The 18,918-nt window shown below is 33.1% G+C and overlaps 1 protein-coding gene across 1 annotated transcript in view; it reads left to right on the top strand.

Annotated features, from left to right (window-relative positions):
• Positions 1-12,892, top strand: part of LOC127736940 (fibrillin-2-like) — a 120,288-nt gene extending 107,396 nt beyond the window's left edge. Inside the window, exons 76-79 of the mRNA XM_052247503.1 lie at positions 11,229-11,339; positions 11,678-11,791; positions 11,961-12,074; positions 12,759-12,892. Coding sequence (XP_052103463.1) covers positions 11,229-11,339; positions 11,678-11,791; positions 11,961-12,074; positions 12,759-12,892 — 473 coding nt within the window. The remainder of the gene's footprint in view (positions 1-11,228; positions 11,340-11,677; positions 11,792-11,960; positions 12,075-12,758) is intronic.
• Positions 12,893-18,918: the final 6,026 nt, after the last annotated feature.

The following is an 18,918-nucleotide window of genomic DNA, read 5'->3' as shown; positions in this document are numbered from 1 at the left end:
GACAAGCTGTACATACCTTCAGTGTGGACAAGCTATACATACATTCAGTGTGGACAAGCTGTACATACCTTCAGTGTGGACAAGCTATACATACATTCAGTGTGGACAAGCTGAACGTACCTTCAGTGTGGACAAGCTGTACATACCTTCAGTGTGGACAAGCTGAACGTACCTTAAGTGTGGACATGTTGTGACACAAAAAGAACTTTTTAAAAGTTATTAATATTAACACCAAGACAACTATTGTCGAGGACAGTTTCTAGTTTGAAACATCACCATGTGCCTAGATTGAAATAAAAAAAAACTTTTTCATAAAAAAATTTACCAAAACCTTTTTTTACATCTTTCTTTACTGTCACCAGACCTCGTTTTTGAAAAAATCTATTTTCAATTAGTGCAAGATTAAAAATTTAGTATCATTAAAATACATAAAACGTTCTGAAACTTGAAATCAAATGACCTTAACAAAAAAGCTAAACCCGTCTAGGATTGAAACCCAAAACTGTCTAAGTCATTTGAACTCTGGATAGTTGTCTTATTGGCAATCATACCACATCCTCTTGTTTTTATAAGATCAAAACATAAACAAATCGTCTAGTTACACCACTTTCCTGGGTTATAGGAGGATTGGGCGCTCACAAACATGTTTAGCCCTTTGCATTCTTTATGTGCCTGTCCAAGGCGAGGAGCCTGGAATTGAGTTGTTGTCGATAATTGCTGTCTGTCATATTTGTTTTTTCGTTAATTGTTTTGTCATAAATCAGACCGTTGGTTTTCTCGTTTCGTTTAGACTGTTTCATAATTTGTCATGTCGGGGCCTTTTATAGCCGACTATACAGTATTGGTTTTGCTCATTGTTGATAGTCGTTCGCTGACCTATTGTTGCTTACATCCACATCATTTTGACTCTGGTGGAAAGGTGTCTCATTGACAATCAACTGCTAACTTTGTCTCTTATGTTTTGTTTGGAAAATAAAAACAAAATAATTTCAGATAAACCAAAAGTGTTCGATTGGAAGAACAATTATGGCCATTAGTTAAGTTACACAGATATCAACTGCAAAGAGTTTATTTAATTCGTTTAATCCCTCGGAGAAATAAATAATTTCACTCAATACAGTGGGTCACTGAGGCATATGCTGTTTTTTTCATACCAAAATGGAAAACTGGCGTTGATTGCTGTGATAGTAATATGCAATGGGTTTCAATAAGACACGTTCAACATCTGACAAATATCTTATTTTAAGAAGAAAACAAATTGAAATGACTTCGTTAAACATCTTCGCCTTAATTTTTTCACGATTTATTTTGTAAGTACACATGAGAGATAAATTGAAGACTGGATATTTAATCTGACCGATAGGTCGTGAAAATGAGGTCAATATCAGGTGACAATGAATGGTGACAAGGTCTCGCGATGAACCACTTTTGTACATTTCTTAACCTAGATAACATGGGGATATAAGAGTATCTGCAAATTATTAACGCCGCCGTCGTCGTCAGAAAAATTATACCAAAATTTCACCCACAATACCGTGTGTTGCAGGAAAGACAACCACCAAACTCTAACCAGAAAGCACGCTGAAATAAATGTCTTTCCGCATACATGTAAAGTTGTAACAAACATGTGACTCGTGGTAAGAAATAAAGATGTAAGCAAGTTGAAATATCATTTCTGTTCGATTGGTCTCTTTCCAAAACACATATCCACCAGGAAGTTGGACTTTCCAAATAGAAATGTTCGATTCCTGGTATCATTCATCAGAGTTTTCACATCTAACAGTTACATTTTTTATAATCGTTGAATTAGCTCGTATCTAACAGAAAGGTTTAGAACTCTTCTCAATTTCTAGTTCTATTGGAATATTGTAAAGACTGGGAAGAACCATATCCATGTGAATTGATAAATCTGATTTGGGGAATAAGCAATTATTAGGCAAACTTGTTGATACAGAAAACGTGGTTATTTTATAACACATAACTTGACCAACTTTCAGTTACATTTAAATTTACAGTCGTTCTGAGCTTTTACATTGTCAACACCTCTTGGCACCCGTACAAACTTATCACTGTTGTATTTAAACAGATAGACAAATTATCGTAGTCAGTAGAAGAATCACTTTCATCAAAGGATTTAAATTACTTGATAACTGTATATTACCTACAGATATATTATATTGGTAATATATAGCAGATAGAAAGGGAAAATTGCATCCGTAAAACTTTGGTCAGTTGGATATTGTGTCACAAATATGAATTTAACAGCATTTCTTGTTTTTGTTGGAGTGAATTTTCGAGTAATTTTTGCCAATTTTCTAGGTGGAACTGTGAGTTGGGAACCAATAGGCTTACCACTAAACACTCAGGTAAATTCTAGATGAAAATGAAAACGTTCAATTGATGAGTTAGGTGTTCAGTTATGAAATATTCCCTACTTTATTTTGTTTTAAGTAACATTGACAGGAGGATTTTGAAATTGAAGTCCGACATGGTAAGAATTGAAGATGAATAATCTTTCCGAAGACAGGATGAAAATGATTATTCTGACTCCCTAAATACAGCAAGCTGCAGGAAATTATTGGGTAGAAAATTAAGAACCAAAAAAAAATATGCGAGTCTTGCAATAGGTAAAAATGAATATTCAGTCCAACCCCCTCCCTTTCCCCCTCCCCTGAATATCAAATGGTATCGATGTAAACGACGAGAAATAAATTTTAACCAGAACTTTTTTTCGTTTCAACAATAATATTCCATTGTAACAACGCTGCAAAATTAAAAGGTTAAAAGATTTTACAGATAAGAAGCATCTGCTCGATAAATATAAAGATAAGGGATATGTGGTATAATTGACCATGAGACCACTATCCATAGACTATAGTATAAAGATGTGAACAGTCATAAACCCCAATGTTGAATTTGTCCAGAAATTTTCTATATTTTTTTCAACAAAATGTAAAAAAAATAAAGAATAAATAATTATTTAGAATTCAAACAATTCTGCGATTTTCAACACCTGCTTGGTAAAAAATCAAATTCGAATACCTTCACAATATTTATTAGGAATAATCATATGAAATATGAAGCAAAAATGTAGGTGAAGATTACTTATAACCATGCACTATATTTATACGGTCTTTTAAAATAATCTTAGACGGTTAAAACACAATTAAAAATTTGAAATTAAGCCAGGAGTAGATTGCCTGATGACAAAATGAAAGCCATTAGAATAGTTATAGGATTAATAGAAATATACTGATAAAATATAGAATTCGATTTTTTTCTGTCGGATTTGTTAGGTAAACCTCCATGGACGTTATGGTTTCCAGTATGGTAAAGGCCCTGGTTGTGGTGACACAGTTCCTGTTGGTTCGTTTGCTAGTGGTTTGGTCGGAGGTAATAGTCTTGCCTGTACACACGGATGTACACCTTCACAGAACATCACTTACGGAGATCTCAATTATCATTGTGCATCTTACTCAAAGTCTGATTGGGAGCAAGGTGACGAATTCATCAGTCACACATTTCCATCATCTGGCAAGTTCATAGTGTCGTGAGTACTTGTCTTTTCATTTATTTTTTTATTCGCAGATTCATTGATGGTCATTCCACATTTTTTTTGTGTTCTTATATTTAAAGACTAGTCCTATGATATAAGCCTTCGTAGGTCCATATTTGCTTTCAACGTTTTTAAACGGATATTCATTGCTGAACCACGAACCTGAACCTGAACCATGAAAGCTGAACAACGAACCTTCGTGGTTTATCATTGATAGTAAAAATATCTTCGTAGTTCAGCAATGATAGTAGACAAGATATCCGATAAAAAAAAACGCTGAAAGCAAACGATGTAGACCTACGAAAACAACTGAAAATTGTTACAGCTATGAATATAGTCGAAAAAGTATTCACGACGACCAGAAAAGCGACACTGTTTCTTAGTAGAAGATAACGTCTTTGTATATACGAAGAAAGACTGTTAGCATCAGAAAATAGCTAATTTTCTATTTTTATCGAATGTTCTTAATTAAATCTGGTAAGGTTTTATGAATTAAGATTAGATTGTGAAATTTTTTATTATACTTTTAGGTATACTGGGAATCCTTGGATACACCACGACTATGGATCAACGGGAAATGTTTACATCCAAACAACTATTGACCTCAGAATAAGAAGTGATACAAAGCGACCAAATTCGTCTCCAGTAACATCCTCGTTACCTAAGTATCAGTGAGTAAAATGATTCTAGTCATTCAACTATCAAACAGATAAGATTGTATCCATAAGGTTCTACTTATCTTTTGACATTTGGATTTTTCTTTAGCTTTGGCTGAAGAAGAAAAAAGTACATACAACTTTCCATATAATACTATAAACTAAATACCATGATATATAACTATTGACTGTTTTTTTTTTTTTTTTTTTTTCTTTTTATTTACGTGGCAATTTTGGTGAGTCGATGGGAGTCATCCGATACAATTTTGAACCGCAATAACAGAATTTCACAAACATATTTTCTTAACTGGCTTTGTGATATACTCCTTCAATGTAATAATCAATGTCCATTTTGATTTCAAACGGTGATTTTTATTTAACAATCATAAAGTGTCATATTAGTCTTCCTATGACCTTGACCTTTGACTTAAAGGTAATTGTTATTGTATTTTACTTTGTTCAGTCAAACATTCTAGCTAATGATATATTGTTTGTAAAGATAATGTCACTCATTTCATTTTGATTAACTAATGGCCTTGATTCTTTACCTTAAACTGAAATCATAAATGTTTTTGTATGATTTAGCATTTAGAAATCACCACGGCACAAATTGCGGTCTATTTCTTAGTAATTATGACTTTGAACTTTGAAATATTTGACCTTAAAATTAATAGGGATATTCCTCTTAACTATATATGACCACTAAGGTTTCATACCTATCATTAGTTTTATTAAGTATCTTTTAACCATTTTTCTGCACAAAATTTGGTCTATCTTTAGTAACATTGAAATTCACCTTTGGGGTAATGACCTCATAAATCAATTGGGATCTTCCTTTAATTATATGCGAACACACACCCTTAAGTAAGGTTGCAACCCATATGAAGTTTTTGATTTACCATTCGAAAACCGCTTTTGTACAAATTGTGGTCTATTTTCTATTAGTAATCATGACATTGACCTTTGAGTGTTTGACCTCAAATTCAGTATAAATCTTTCTCTCAATACATATATGAACATAAATCCAAGTAGGGTTGCAATCCGATATAAAGTACATTGTATATGAAAGTATTAGGAACAAAAATGACTAATGGACGGACGGACTGACAGGTGAATAACTATATACTAGTACCCCCTCCACTCTCTAGCTTTTCAACTGATTTTTATAGTTTGTTATTATGTTGTACTGTTTTACCACTGTCCCGGGTTATGAGAGGTTGGCGCCTTCAAACATGTTTTCCCCGCCACATTCTTTATGTGCCTGTCCCAAGTCAGGGGCTGTAGTTCAGAAGTTGTCGTTGGTTCATGTCTGTCATATTTTTTTCGTAAATTGTTTTGTTATTAACCAGGCCTTTAGTTTTCTCATTTGAATTGTTTCATATCTTTCATGATAGGGTCTTTTATAGCCGATTATACGGTATGGGTTTCTCTCATTGTTGAAGTCCGTACGGTTGCATATCATTGTTTACATCCACTTCATTTGAACTTTGGTGGATAGTGGTCTCATTGGCAATCATACCACATCTCCTCATTTTTATATTGGGTAAAATTAGTTGTCCTTTGCCTATTACTGTAACTATGGTTGAGGATATTTTAGGCCAGATTGATTTCCAATTGTATATATATTTCATAATAGCCTTTGTAAAACTGTTTTGCATGATGTCTCAATGATCATTTAGTGGACTGAAATGAACCACCCAGGAATTTTTCGGATCAAATCCGGAGGAATACATTTTTTATAAGAATTTATACAATATTTCGCCAATAGTTTCCATTAAAGTACCACCGTTTTCTGATTTGGTCGCGAAAACTTTTTCAGCTATAACGAGTGCCAATTCATCTGCAGGGTAAACGTTTGTTAAATCATCTTTATTTGTACGTTCATCCAGCATATTCCATTGACAATAGACTACCTCAGTGTTATTCAGTCTAGGTTTGACCCAAACTGATTCACAACTTGCAAAGTTAATGATGTTTAAAACCGTGATATCTTTTGGAAGATGATCTAAAAAAAGGTTTGAAATATAACAAAAACATATGAAACTGTTTGCCTGAAAAAAAATGAAGATTTAAGATTTACACAATGAACTTACGTTCATTTTTTTTTATAGAGACAACATCATAATATACCGTTTGAATAATATCTTCAAGGACTTAAAACCCACTAAAATTGGTATTGACCGTTTGGCAGTCATAAGATATATTCATCTTTTCCCAGCAATCTGGCATTGATATGTTATGGTCCAGATCATATGATTCTTTAAAAAGTGTACATATGTGAATTTTGTTTTGGTTAATTTGATGTCTGTTTAATTACAAAAGCTTTTTTAAATTATGAGATGTGTTTAAGTTTCATTTAAGGTAAAAGTATTAAGTTACGAGTGATACAGAAATACATGATAATACTATTTTTGAAAAAAAGAAGTCTAATATCAATGTTAGATGTCAAAAAGATTTGAGGAAGTGAAACCTATAAGCTGAAATACATGTATATTGCAGAAGTTTTATTATCTGGGGTTTAGTGTTTAATCTAGGTATTGCATTTGTTGAGAAAAAACATCAAATAAGCACCGTCTGTTATATAAAAAACAGTATACTCTGTTCAAGGTTGTTTTTTTTTTTTGTGTGCCAAAGAACTGTAAAAAGCAAACTCTAATTTATTCACATTGCAATATGGTAGCTCTAATATATTATGGCAAAAGTTATATCCTCTAATTGATCCACTGTATTTATAACGGACTAAACCAATCTTAAAAGTAATACTCGGTATTATTGATTGATCCAGTTTTCATCTCAAAAAGTTACAGAGGAATCAAATCTATTCTTTGACTTGACGTACAAATATTTGTTAACAGATCGGCCACCTGAGGTCTAGGTTTTTGTGAAATGACATTTTACACACAGACTTATTTGATTAGCTAGAGTTAAAATTCTTTAGTCGTCAATCGAATTGTAAAGCGTGTATATTATATATGCAGACATTGTTTGTTTGTTACCCTTTCGTAAAAGAATTTCGATCGAAAATAAAGACGAACAGAACCTTGGTACTATTTATAGTTTTTTGTTTATTGTGTCTACATGATCGTATGCGTCTATTATTTTATAATCTTTCTTACATTTGGGAGCCAAAAAGACAAATATATATAATATATCAGTCTTATAAAATAATGACTCAACGAAGTAAAAATAAGCTGTCAATGCGCAAAACCAAACAAAAACAAAAATGTATTATAGCTAGCAAATGGTCACAAATTAATACATATGGAGATGAAGTTAACAACATTTTCGTTATTCCAGAATACCATTTGACTGTATTACCAGTATACAGCTTCCAGTATATGACCCGGATGGCGATGTTACCTCATGTCGATGGTCTGCTGGTGTAGAGTGCGGTGGCGTTTGTAATGGGCTACCTGAATCAAAACTAGATTCGGTAAGCATTAATATAAGATTAAATGTTTTAAAATATTCGACTGTTAAGTATTCAGCATAGTGTAACTATGTCCATGAATTGTTGATGAGATAGAGAGGCAAAAAATCACACGAAACCCTAGCTAGAAATCTTTAAAGGACATCGGTTTGTATTGAATATTAAGCTGACAATTTCGCTTCAGCAAGGAAACCAGAACGACGAATGTTTTATTTTTAGTGGTTGTATTGCACTAAGATTCGAATGGTTAAATGATGAAAATAACAGTTTATAAATTTGATGATAATTTGACGATAAAGCGCTTTCCTAGATTATCAGGAACGCTCATACCCAAAAATTTGAAGCCTAATGGGGTAATAAGTTATTGAATATTAAACTGCTATGATCAAAGGGACACAAAAAGAGTAACCAAATCCACATAAGGGTTAGTTTACCTGAGGGAGTTGGAACCTAAGTTTTCTAATAATTTTCTAAATTTACCAACGAAGAATTTTAAAAAGTTATAAATCATGTCAGTGACGAAGTACTGACTTCTGAGCTATTGGAGGACTGATATTGCACCAGCAACGGTATCGAGTATTGGTTTTTTTTTTATTAAATATTCTTGTAGAATATGAAACGTTTATACACATCCTATCTAAGCATGCGTTTTCTTTTCTTGTGTTTTCAGCAAAGATGTATTTTAACAATACAACCAAAGACTGTTACAGGATTTATCCATAATGGAACCTACATAATCACGTTGACCGTAGAAGATTCTCCACACACCACAATCACAGTTGGTTCTAGTACTGTTAACCCAAATACTGCACTGAGTCAGGTACCACTACAGGTATGTGTCTGAATGGGATCCACCTTCCAAATCTTCATAACAAATTATAATCTGACATTCAACATAAACATGCTATTTTCTTAGTAAAATGCCGTATGTTATCTGCTGTTTTTTTTTCTTTCTTTCCAGTTTGTTGTAACGACAGTGAAAGTTTCCACAACGTGTTCTGATATTCCACAAATAGAAAACCCAACTCCACCAAATGGACAAGTGTTTATTGTTCCTAAAGGAGACACATTCAAACAGAAAATATACGCAAAATTTAATTCACCAGCTGTGAGGTAAAGTTGTGACAGAAAAAAAAACTAAAAAAAAAGACAAAATTGTTTGCATTGAAATTTTGTCGTTACTGGGATTTGTTAAGTGATTTAAGCTTACCCTATCATATCCAGTAATTGAATTAAATGATAGGTGATATATTTGTATACTATCATATCTGGAAAAAAAGGGTTATAATATCAGGGGAAACTGCTGTTGTTCTAAACAGTAATAAAAATTAATAACATGATATTATTTTTGCAGATTGACCTTGTATGCAATGTTTTAACCCACTATAGGCTGATGGAGTTATATTCCTATGGTTTCTATTGTATCTTGCATCCTTATTATTTCTTATTTATAGGCGCATTATTCTGATTTCTCGACGGAATTAATTGATTTTTTTTAGTACTTAAATTTTACTACTTATGCAACTTCGATCTATTTCAGGATTCAAACTATTGTTACCTCGGTACCATATGACACAGCACATACTCCATTACAGAATGAAAGTGGTCAGGTATATAGCACAGAGTTTTCATGGACACCTAAACCTATTCAATACTCGACAAACATCATATGTTTTCAGGCCGTTGACGATAGAGGGTAAGTGCCATTATGCTGTTTTAAAGATGGTCTTGAAAAGGTCGTGTTAACTTTATCCCAGTCAGACAGTTAGTTCTTAGTGTAAAAGGGGTAGTCATGATCTTGGTGTTCCTTTGCTTTTAGTGTTTTTTTTTTTACTGTTTATATACTGATTTTGTGTTATGGATGGATACTCCATATCCTTTGTTTTTTCCTAATAGTATACATTATGGTTTAGTGTCCAGCTGAAGCACGGCTCCGGGTGCGGAATTTTCTGGCTGCGTTGAAGATCCATTATTGGCCTTGTGCTGTTTTCTGCACTTTGGTAGGATTGTTTTCTCTTTGACACATTCCCCGTTTTTATTCTCCATTATATGTCTTACTGTGCACGTGGTCGTAAATGAAAGACGTCGGTCTAGGATTTTGATTTGTTTAACCCAATGGCAAGTGTATGCGCCTGTCCCGTAAGTCAGGAACTTTGTCATAAACGTTATTAGAATAAGGATATAACTCCCTCACGTAAAGTTTACCTTACACTGTTTCGGAAATTTTTGTTTGACCCTTATGGTTTAGAATAAGAGTTTAATTATATGGACTCAATGGGAAAATGTCGAAAAATATTAAAGGTATCAAAGTTACGCTGTTTGGTATTAAAATCGGCTATGTTTCAGTCACTTTCGGGTTTTTACCCTGAGTGTGATACAAGCTCTTAGAAATTTTGCTGACCCTCAAGCTTACCATGCTGGCAATACTTAAAATGCTTCAATACAATTATGGTTACATAAGCTCATAATTATTTAAATGTATAAACAAAATGTGAAAATATGACGACTAAACATGACAGTTGAGAGGATCAAATTAATACATATGTTACAAATCATTTTAATCTAGAGTTTAAAAAATCTAGTTGCTATTTGTTTTCTTTTAACAGATTGTACAGCGAACAACATTGTTTGACACTTTTAGCAGGAGGTATGTTACTTTACAGATCTCTGTAATACGAATGAATACTATATGATCATAGTTCTATATCATAAGTTAGAATCTCGTGACATGCATTCCTTAAAGATAAATAGTCCTTCGACAAAGTTCGAAATTACCTAGAAACTAAGTTTCCAAGTCCATCAGCCAAAGTTGACCTTAGATTGTGTTGGCTCTTCTGTTTATGTCACATTTGGTTATGTTGCTTCTCCATTATTTATAACTCATACATCATTGGTTTTCGATTTTTTTGTTTTGAGCGTTTCTGATGAAGGTTAATCCAAACAAACAACTTGGACGCAACAAGTTTATAAAGCGTTATTCTAACATTATATGAAAAAAGATGTATATGGGTAAACGACACCAAATGCTGAAAGTAGAAAAATACATAATTTCATCCAAATCAACTTTGATTTTACTATATAAACTATTAGTGCAAGATCACTGATAATATTGATACTGTATCATCATTTTAGTGGAGGACCCATGCACGGCAAACCCATGTGAACATGGAGGTTCGTGTCAAGTGCAGTTGGACAGCTTTGTATGCACATGTACACCGGAATATGAAGGCAGAAACTGTTCAATAGGTACATTAGTTATTATTTGTAAATTGTACATTTCATGAGTATAATAACACATTTGAATGACGAAAGGAACTCTGCCATAGAAATTAGTAGAATTTAAGAAAAATCATTAAAACATTATTAAATTGGTTAGATGCTACAATGTTATTATGTGATGTTTTGTGATAATTTTACTAATTATGAGAACGCCTGTATTGAATATGTTAAAGTATTTCTCTATCCTAAAACACAAACATATGTGTCTGACAAGTAATAGTAATACTACAATTTAGTCTACTAATTTGCTTCATTTTTATTTATCATATATTTCAGTAATAACTCATGCACATTTTGATATTTTTAGATGTTAATGATTGCTTAAGTTCTCCATGTAAAAATGGTGGCACTTGTTGGGACCAAGTTGGTGATTATAAATGTTTTTGTCCAATTGGTTTTATGGGTAACGAATGCCAAGGTGAGTACCTCTACATTTTGTTCCTATAATATACTGGTTTCATGTTAGCTACATGAAAAAAACTACTAAAATTTGGAAGAATGATCCAGAAATAACTTATTACAAGGCATGATTCGTGATTATGTTGCTTGACTGATTGCCGACTGCTTGAATTGTCCGATTGTATTGAAAAAAGACATTCATCAATTCTAGCTGTATAAAATAAATAAATGGCAACTTCTTATTAACAACAAAGATTATATTATCAAGTATATAGGACAAGACGTTAAATCATAGAAAATACTAGCAGGAACCATGTTTAAACAATACAAACAATTATATGTTACTCTTATTTGCAGCCATTGATTATTGTGCCTCATCGCCTTGTCAGAACTTCGGAACATGCACATCAACAAGTACAGGTTATACCTGTTCGTGTGGTCCTGGATACACTGGTTACAACTGCAATATAGGTAAGAATCATTTAACAAACACTGCAATGACGTTGTTTCAAGATACTTTTAAATCAATGGTGGAAAGTAAAATGTCTTTAAAAATGTTTACAAAAATTAATAACAAAAGTATATATCTATACACAAACATTTTTTATTCAATTTAACATAGATATACATAAATTCACAGATTTGGACGAGTGTGCCAGCAGCCCGTGTGAAAACGGCGGGACTTGTACAGACATGGTCGGTGATTTCTTCTGCGAATGTCCTATTGAATACAAAGGCAAAAACTGTAGCACTCGTAAGTATGTTTTTTTTTTCAAAATGATCCCTGACTTATATCCGACAATCTGCAATTATCTTTTTTCTGATAAGTGCTGCTGTGCAAAACATATTGACAGCATTGGAAATAAAAAATAGTGACAACTGTAATCCAGAAAGCATAAACTATTAGTAAAAAAAAACTTAGCTTGATGGCTAGTAGTTGTCGAAAGTTTTGTTCACATAAATAATCTACATCATACATTTATCAAAATAGCTCAGTTTTTGAAGTTTCAATGATTGATAACGCTAGTAAACTAAACGATCTCCATATTTTTATATAAACTGTTCAAAATGAACAAATTTAACATAATCATAAGCACCAACTTCCATTGAAGACAGACTTCTACATTGCACAGGGAGAGGTTCGGTGTCCATAGATTTTTCTGTGACAGAAAAAAAGAACGAAAACCATGTTTACCCTGATAATATAGAAGTTAATGCATAGTTTAAGGTAAAACTAATGATTTTCCCATTTTATAGATATATATACTATAAACAACACAATACAAATCGTACACATCCTTACTATTAATCCGAAAACCCATTATTGCTAAAAAAAAAAAACCTTTTATATTACTAGTATCGAAAATTGATGTATTTTACATTTCTTTAATCTTGTGATTTATTATCCATAAATACAAACTCTTCGCTTCTTTTACAGCACATGATTTTTGTAAGCCAAACCCATGTGCTAACAATGGTGTATGTACAAACTACAAAGATAGTTACAGATGTTCCTGTCCGAGTGGGTACATAGGTCTAGACTGTGAAATATATCAACCTGAGGTAAAATGATTACTTGGATTCTTATTATTGACAGTCAGATATTCATTTTTCGTGCTTTAGAATACAGGCCCTTGGTGCATGGACCCTCTTTTTTCTAGTATCCATTCAATCTTAAAATAACTGTAGTTCATACATACTGCGTCTCTAATATAATAATGGAAAATATTAGATTTGAAAATTAAAGAACATTTAAAATCGTATTAAAAAAAGGAAAACAAATACAAAAAAGACTCAAATTAAGCGCATGTGCAAATATAATTTTTACAAATATTTGCACCATATCTATTTCAATAGCGTATTTGCATACATTTGTTGTTGTTGATGATTTACTGATTTGTCACGATGATTTTGAGTATGGAAAATTGCTTAAATTAAAGGAGGTCATTAAAAAACCTACAAATACATTCCTATCATATACTTTTTTTAAATCCCCTATCCACAGTACATCTGGGCAGTTTCAAATGTCATCTTATCTCACACAGAAGTGTTATCATTTATCAGCAAAAATTTCAGATTTTGGCAGTTAAACCCAAAAAAGACAAGATAGTACAGCGATTCATATTGCCATACAAAAGCATTGATAAATGATGACAGAAAAATAGACGAAATTAAGATTTCATTCCAAATCCATAACTACAAAACATCTTCTGAAAGTGTCCCTGCATCTGGTAAATTTGAGGTAATGACACTTTTCCTGTTTTATCAACTAATTGCTCTTTTAGAACAAGAGAAAAGATAAAATATCTATTTATTACTTCATGTAAATCAGATGTAATCGTCTCATGTCTTCCTAGCTAACGCCCATCAGATATGAGAAGCTTACATCTAATACATACTATTAACTTATGTTTCTGTTTTCTACCAGAGTTGTGGTGTTGATGATGACAATCACTGTATGTGTTTACTGAATGGTCGTCGTGTAAAGTTACCATTTCCACAACCTAAGACAGAAGGGTTTTCAACAGATGATTTAATAGCCGGTGTTGTTGGACTACCCATTGGAATAGCTACAGGTTTACTTTTGTGTGTTCTCTGGCATAAACTTATCAGACCAAGATGCTTCAATAAAAATGACGGGTATGTGATATTCAATATCAAAAATTGTTAGTCATAATGTACATTTGCATTAACTTTATTGTGTTTAATTAAATATTGGAATAAATTCGTTGAACACACATTTTTAGTCCCCTACCGACGAAGTCGAAGGGACTTTAGGTTTGCACTCCGTTCGTCCGTCCGTCTGTCCGTCTGTCCATCTGTCCATCTGTCCATCCGTCAGTCCGGCAAATCAGCTTTCCACACTTTTTTTCTTCGTTCTTGAAGATATTGATTTGATATTTGATACATAGTTTTATCATGACAAGTTATAGATCAAGTTCGAATTTTGTTCCGGTCTGATGATTTAGTCCAGAGTTATGGACCATAACTCTGGACCATATCTAATGTTCGAGTACTATGTTAAACCATATTTCTGTACAAAGGGAGATAACTCATTTTTTAAAAGGCATTCTTTGTTAAATTATTTGAAGATTTTTTTGGCAGGTGTGTTTGTTATTTAGTATAAACTAATTTTCTGAATGCTATAGATATAAAAAAAATTATGATAATAATCTATTTTTATTAATGTATATATTTCAATACATTTCATTGTGTAGATAAAAGTTGTTGACCTTTTATAGATAAGCTACAAATCTATATTAGTTTGTAACAAATGAAAGAAAAAATATTTGGAACTATTAATTATATTTGATTATAATTTGAAAATAGATATACACTGTATTACATCATATCTAATTTTAGAGAACTATTAATCATATCTAATGTTTTTTTCACTCATGTAATCAGTTGTCCACACTGTTTTTAGTCATGCTTGAAGATATTGACCTGATATTTACTTTTTGTTTACACCATGACAAGTTATAGAACAAGTTAGCATTTTGTTCCAGTAAAATGAATTTTTACCCGGCAGGGGACTATGTATTGCCATGCAATACTCTCAGAATACGTGTTCTTTTATAACTTCGTCTTTGTTATTAGTGTTTATTCATTGTACACCGCTATCTGATGAATATCAATAATAACATTCACACAAACTATCGTTAAATTTTTAACGTCCTATTTACCGCTTAGGTTCTCCCAGAAATCTTGGTGGACAAAATAGGACTGATTGAAATAAGGTATGAAAGAAATTACTCTTAAACATAGTGTTTCACTGAACTATCTTTTTTTTTATTCAGAGTTCGTGGACCCCGATCAAGACCATCATCAACTAGTTCAGACAGGTCCCTACTCAGTAGAAGTACAGCTTCACCAAGTGACATTCGAGCCAGTGTTCACTCACCAATTTCAACCATAAGTGATCCTCCATCTTATACAAATCTTTACAGACAAAATCGTTCATCCGACTGGAGTCCGCGATGACAACCTAGTTGATGTCTGCTGTAAATAGACTAAAGGGTGCTAAATCATACAAATAATCTCAGTGATAGCTAAACAATTACATGTATGAATTTTTTCCTATATATATATGTTTTAGTACGTTTTTTTTTTACATTTCCTTTGTTTCACATTCATGTTGTTTTTATATATTTGTATAATAAACTATAAACACAAGAGATAACTTATGTCAAGAATAAACCAGCCATAACTGTAAAAATGTGAGAGCATGCACCTTAAATAATGGGAACTCGTACTGCACACAACATGAGAGACACACTTCATCAATGTTATTGAAAAGGAAGGTCTGTACTTCAAGACACAAAATTCCTATACATAAACTTAAAAAAATCCAAGAAAACTAACCGCGCTTTTATTATTGATCTTTATATTAAAAGTTAAACCGGGTTTTTTTAATTACATGAGCAACACGACGGGTGCCACATGTGGAGCATGATCTGTTTACCCTTCCAGAGCACCTGAGATCACCCACGGCTTTGGTGGGGTTCGTGTTAATCAGTCTTTATTTTTCTTAGTTGTGTTTTATTTACTGTTGTTTGTTTTTTGTTATTTTTCTTTTTTTTTTTGCCATGGAATTGTCAGCTTGTTTTCGCCATATGCCATATGAGTTTGAATATTCTTTTGGTATCTTTCGCCTCTCTTTTACAGTGGGCTTTGACTATTATACAATAAAAGTCCCAGATATACTATACTGTCACGATCTTTTATGACGACATTCCTAATATAGTCGTCACTTAATACTTTTACACCAGAGATAAAGTTTGTCAAAACATTCACTGATTTTCAACACAAATATAGTGATTAATTGCGATTCTGATTTCATAGTGATCCGTCATTTAAACTACAAAGCCAGACGAGATGTTTTCAAGCTCTTCAGGAACAGAAAACCCTGTGAATATGCATTTCATGCCTTGGTGGCATACATTGAGGCAATCGCACTGTTAAAACTTTAGGGATATTAACGAGCTGAATGAAAATATTGGCTACTTCACGTTTTTCTTCGAAACTACATTGTTGTATATTGCAAAACCAGATCAATTGTATTATAAGGGCCTCGGTGCCGAGTGGTCTAAGTAGTTCATCTACTGTATCACTTGTCTGTCAACACTGAGGTTGTGAGTTCGAACCCCATGGCAGGTGCGTTCGACTCAAATATTAACTTACTAGGGTTGTCAGTTTTCCTGCCGAAGGTTGATGGTCACAGTCTCTCCACCAATAAAAACTGACCGCCACGATATAGCCAACAGTGCTGAAAGTGGCGTTAAACACCAACAATCAATCAATGATTGTAGTATATGTCTCTGGTAAAACAAAATTAACCTTACGAGGAATAATGGAGCAATAAAGAGTCTTTCGGGTCATAAATGTTAAGATTGAGTCGTTTCTGTCTTCCAGGATCATGACTCGGGATATAATCGGATAGGGAATGCAGATTGGATGTGTATGACTCCCGGAGCAAGTGCGGAGATTTAATTTTAATTAGATTGTAAAAGACTGTGAAACTCTTTAGGAGAATCTTAAAACCAATTTGACTGCTCCATAAATAAAATAAAATGTGCACAGCTGCGAAAAAAAACCATTGTTATTTTCATTAAATATTCCGAGAAAAGGGGCTGTAATTAGGACTAAAGTATTTCGACTGTAATAAGTCATTAGTGTTATATGTTATTACTCCTTACTGGGAATAGTATACAATATATCATGTCCAAGCTCCTTATTATAAAACAAGTACAGTACAAACAAGAATGTACACGCTGATATGTCTCATTACTTGTCCTGACTGAATATTTAAATATGTTTGAAAATCTTTCAGATCAAGGTATTGCTATTGATCAATCTAATTGAAATATAGATCTCTCTTATTAGAGCACGCGAATATTCTGACTTTCAAGTTAGTCAAATATTCTAACATCTTCAATCATTTTTTGGTCGTATTTTGATCCGCATTTGGATGTCAGTTGAACTTTTTCAGTTGACAGTGTAATTAGATTGAAATCAATAAGCCCTGAATATCTTGCTGCTATGCTTATGGACTTTAAAAAAACATTTGATTTCAATTTAACGAATTACTGCAGAAATTGAAGAAAACGGGGCATGTTGCTCGAGAACAAGAAAAATTCACAATACGAAAATGAGGAAACATTTTCTTTTACTCTTCGCCTTTTTCGGTGCAGGAGTTGTTTATCATATTAACATAGATAAGAAGATGTGGTATGAGTGCCAATGAGACAACTCTCCATCCAAGTCAGAATTTGTAAAAGTAAACCATTATAGGTCAAAGTACGGCCTTCAACACGGAGCCTTGGCTCACACTGAACAGCAAGCTATAAAGGGCACCAGAAATGACTAGTGTAAAACCGTTCAAACAGGAAAACCAACGGTCTAATCTATATAGAAAACGAGAAACGAGAAACACTTATGAACCACATCAACAAACGACAACCACTGAACATCAGGTTTCTGACTTAGGACAGGTGCAAACAAATGCAGCGGGTTTAAACGTTTAGATAGGCGCCAACCTTCACCCTGCCTGAAACAATAGTGTAACATCACAACATAGAAAGACACACTATAAAATATCAATTGAAATGGCTTGAATCAATCAAAAGACATATTAATAAAAACAAGTGAACATACACTGATGGAATAAATTTGATCTATGACAAAATGTAAATACAAAATTAATAAAACAAGGGGGTAAGATACCTACCGATGTTGATATCATTCATTCAAGCTGCTATTTCTGTATTTCTTTTATTTGAGACTTTTCTCTGGTGACTTATAGATAACTATCAATTCAAATGAAAAAGCCAATCGGGCTTAATTACAATCTCACCCAGAAATTTCCCTTTCTCACTCATAGGATGGAAATTATGAGTTAATATGAAACCGTATAGAATGGCCAAGTAATGCTTAAAAGCATTTACAAAAACGGCATAGGTAAGAGGAGTAACCTTGTCGTATACCAAATGCAGGAAAAATAGGTGAGGGGGGGGTGGCTAGAGTCTGCTTTATATCAAGAAAGATAGCTCAGTCTGATGGACATAAATGAGAGTTGCTCACTCTTTTCTAACACAAGCTCTTCAAATTGAATGGTTTAAGTTTTCTTTATTTTGAATCGGACAACATCGGAATGAAAACGGATATCTTCCTGATTTGAATGCTGCAAAGGATCAAAACCTGAAAGTGAAGGAGCGAACAAATTTGACTCCCTTAAAAAAGGAAAAGAAGGCAACTAAGCAGGCTGCTCAAAAACACAAGTCCTTACTGCTCAGTGACAACAAGGTGAATATTTCATTTTAAATCTTTGGTGAACGGCAACTTTTATGCACTGTTTATCCCAATACACGCTTAGCACCCTTGAGTACAGACCCCATAACATAAATTTAAAGGGGATGCAACCCCTGTTTCTAAATGTAACAAACGGACAATTGACAAGAAATTATTTATGGTGTTAAACAGTTGTCTAGCAGGAAAATAAGTTATATATCTGGCTAAGTTCACAGGGCTCCGGTATACAAAAGCAATGTTCATTTTTCTACAGAGTTCAATATAAGTTTTAAATACATTTGATTCGT

This window comes from Mytilus californianus, unplaced genomic scaffold (assembly GCF_021869535.1).
Source record: "Mytilus californianus isolate M0D057914Y unplaced genomic scaffold, xbMytCali1.0.p SCAF_4, whole genome shotgun sequence".
NCBI lineage: Eukaryota > Metazoa > Mollusca > Bivalvia > Mytilida > Mytilidae > Mytilus > Mytilus californianus.
This window is presented reverse-complemented; position numbering and strand designations above follow the sequence as displayed.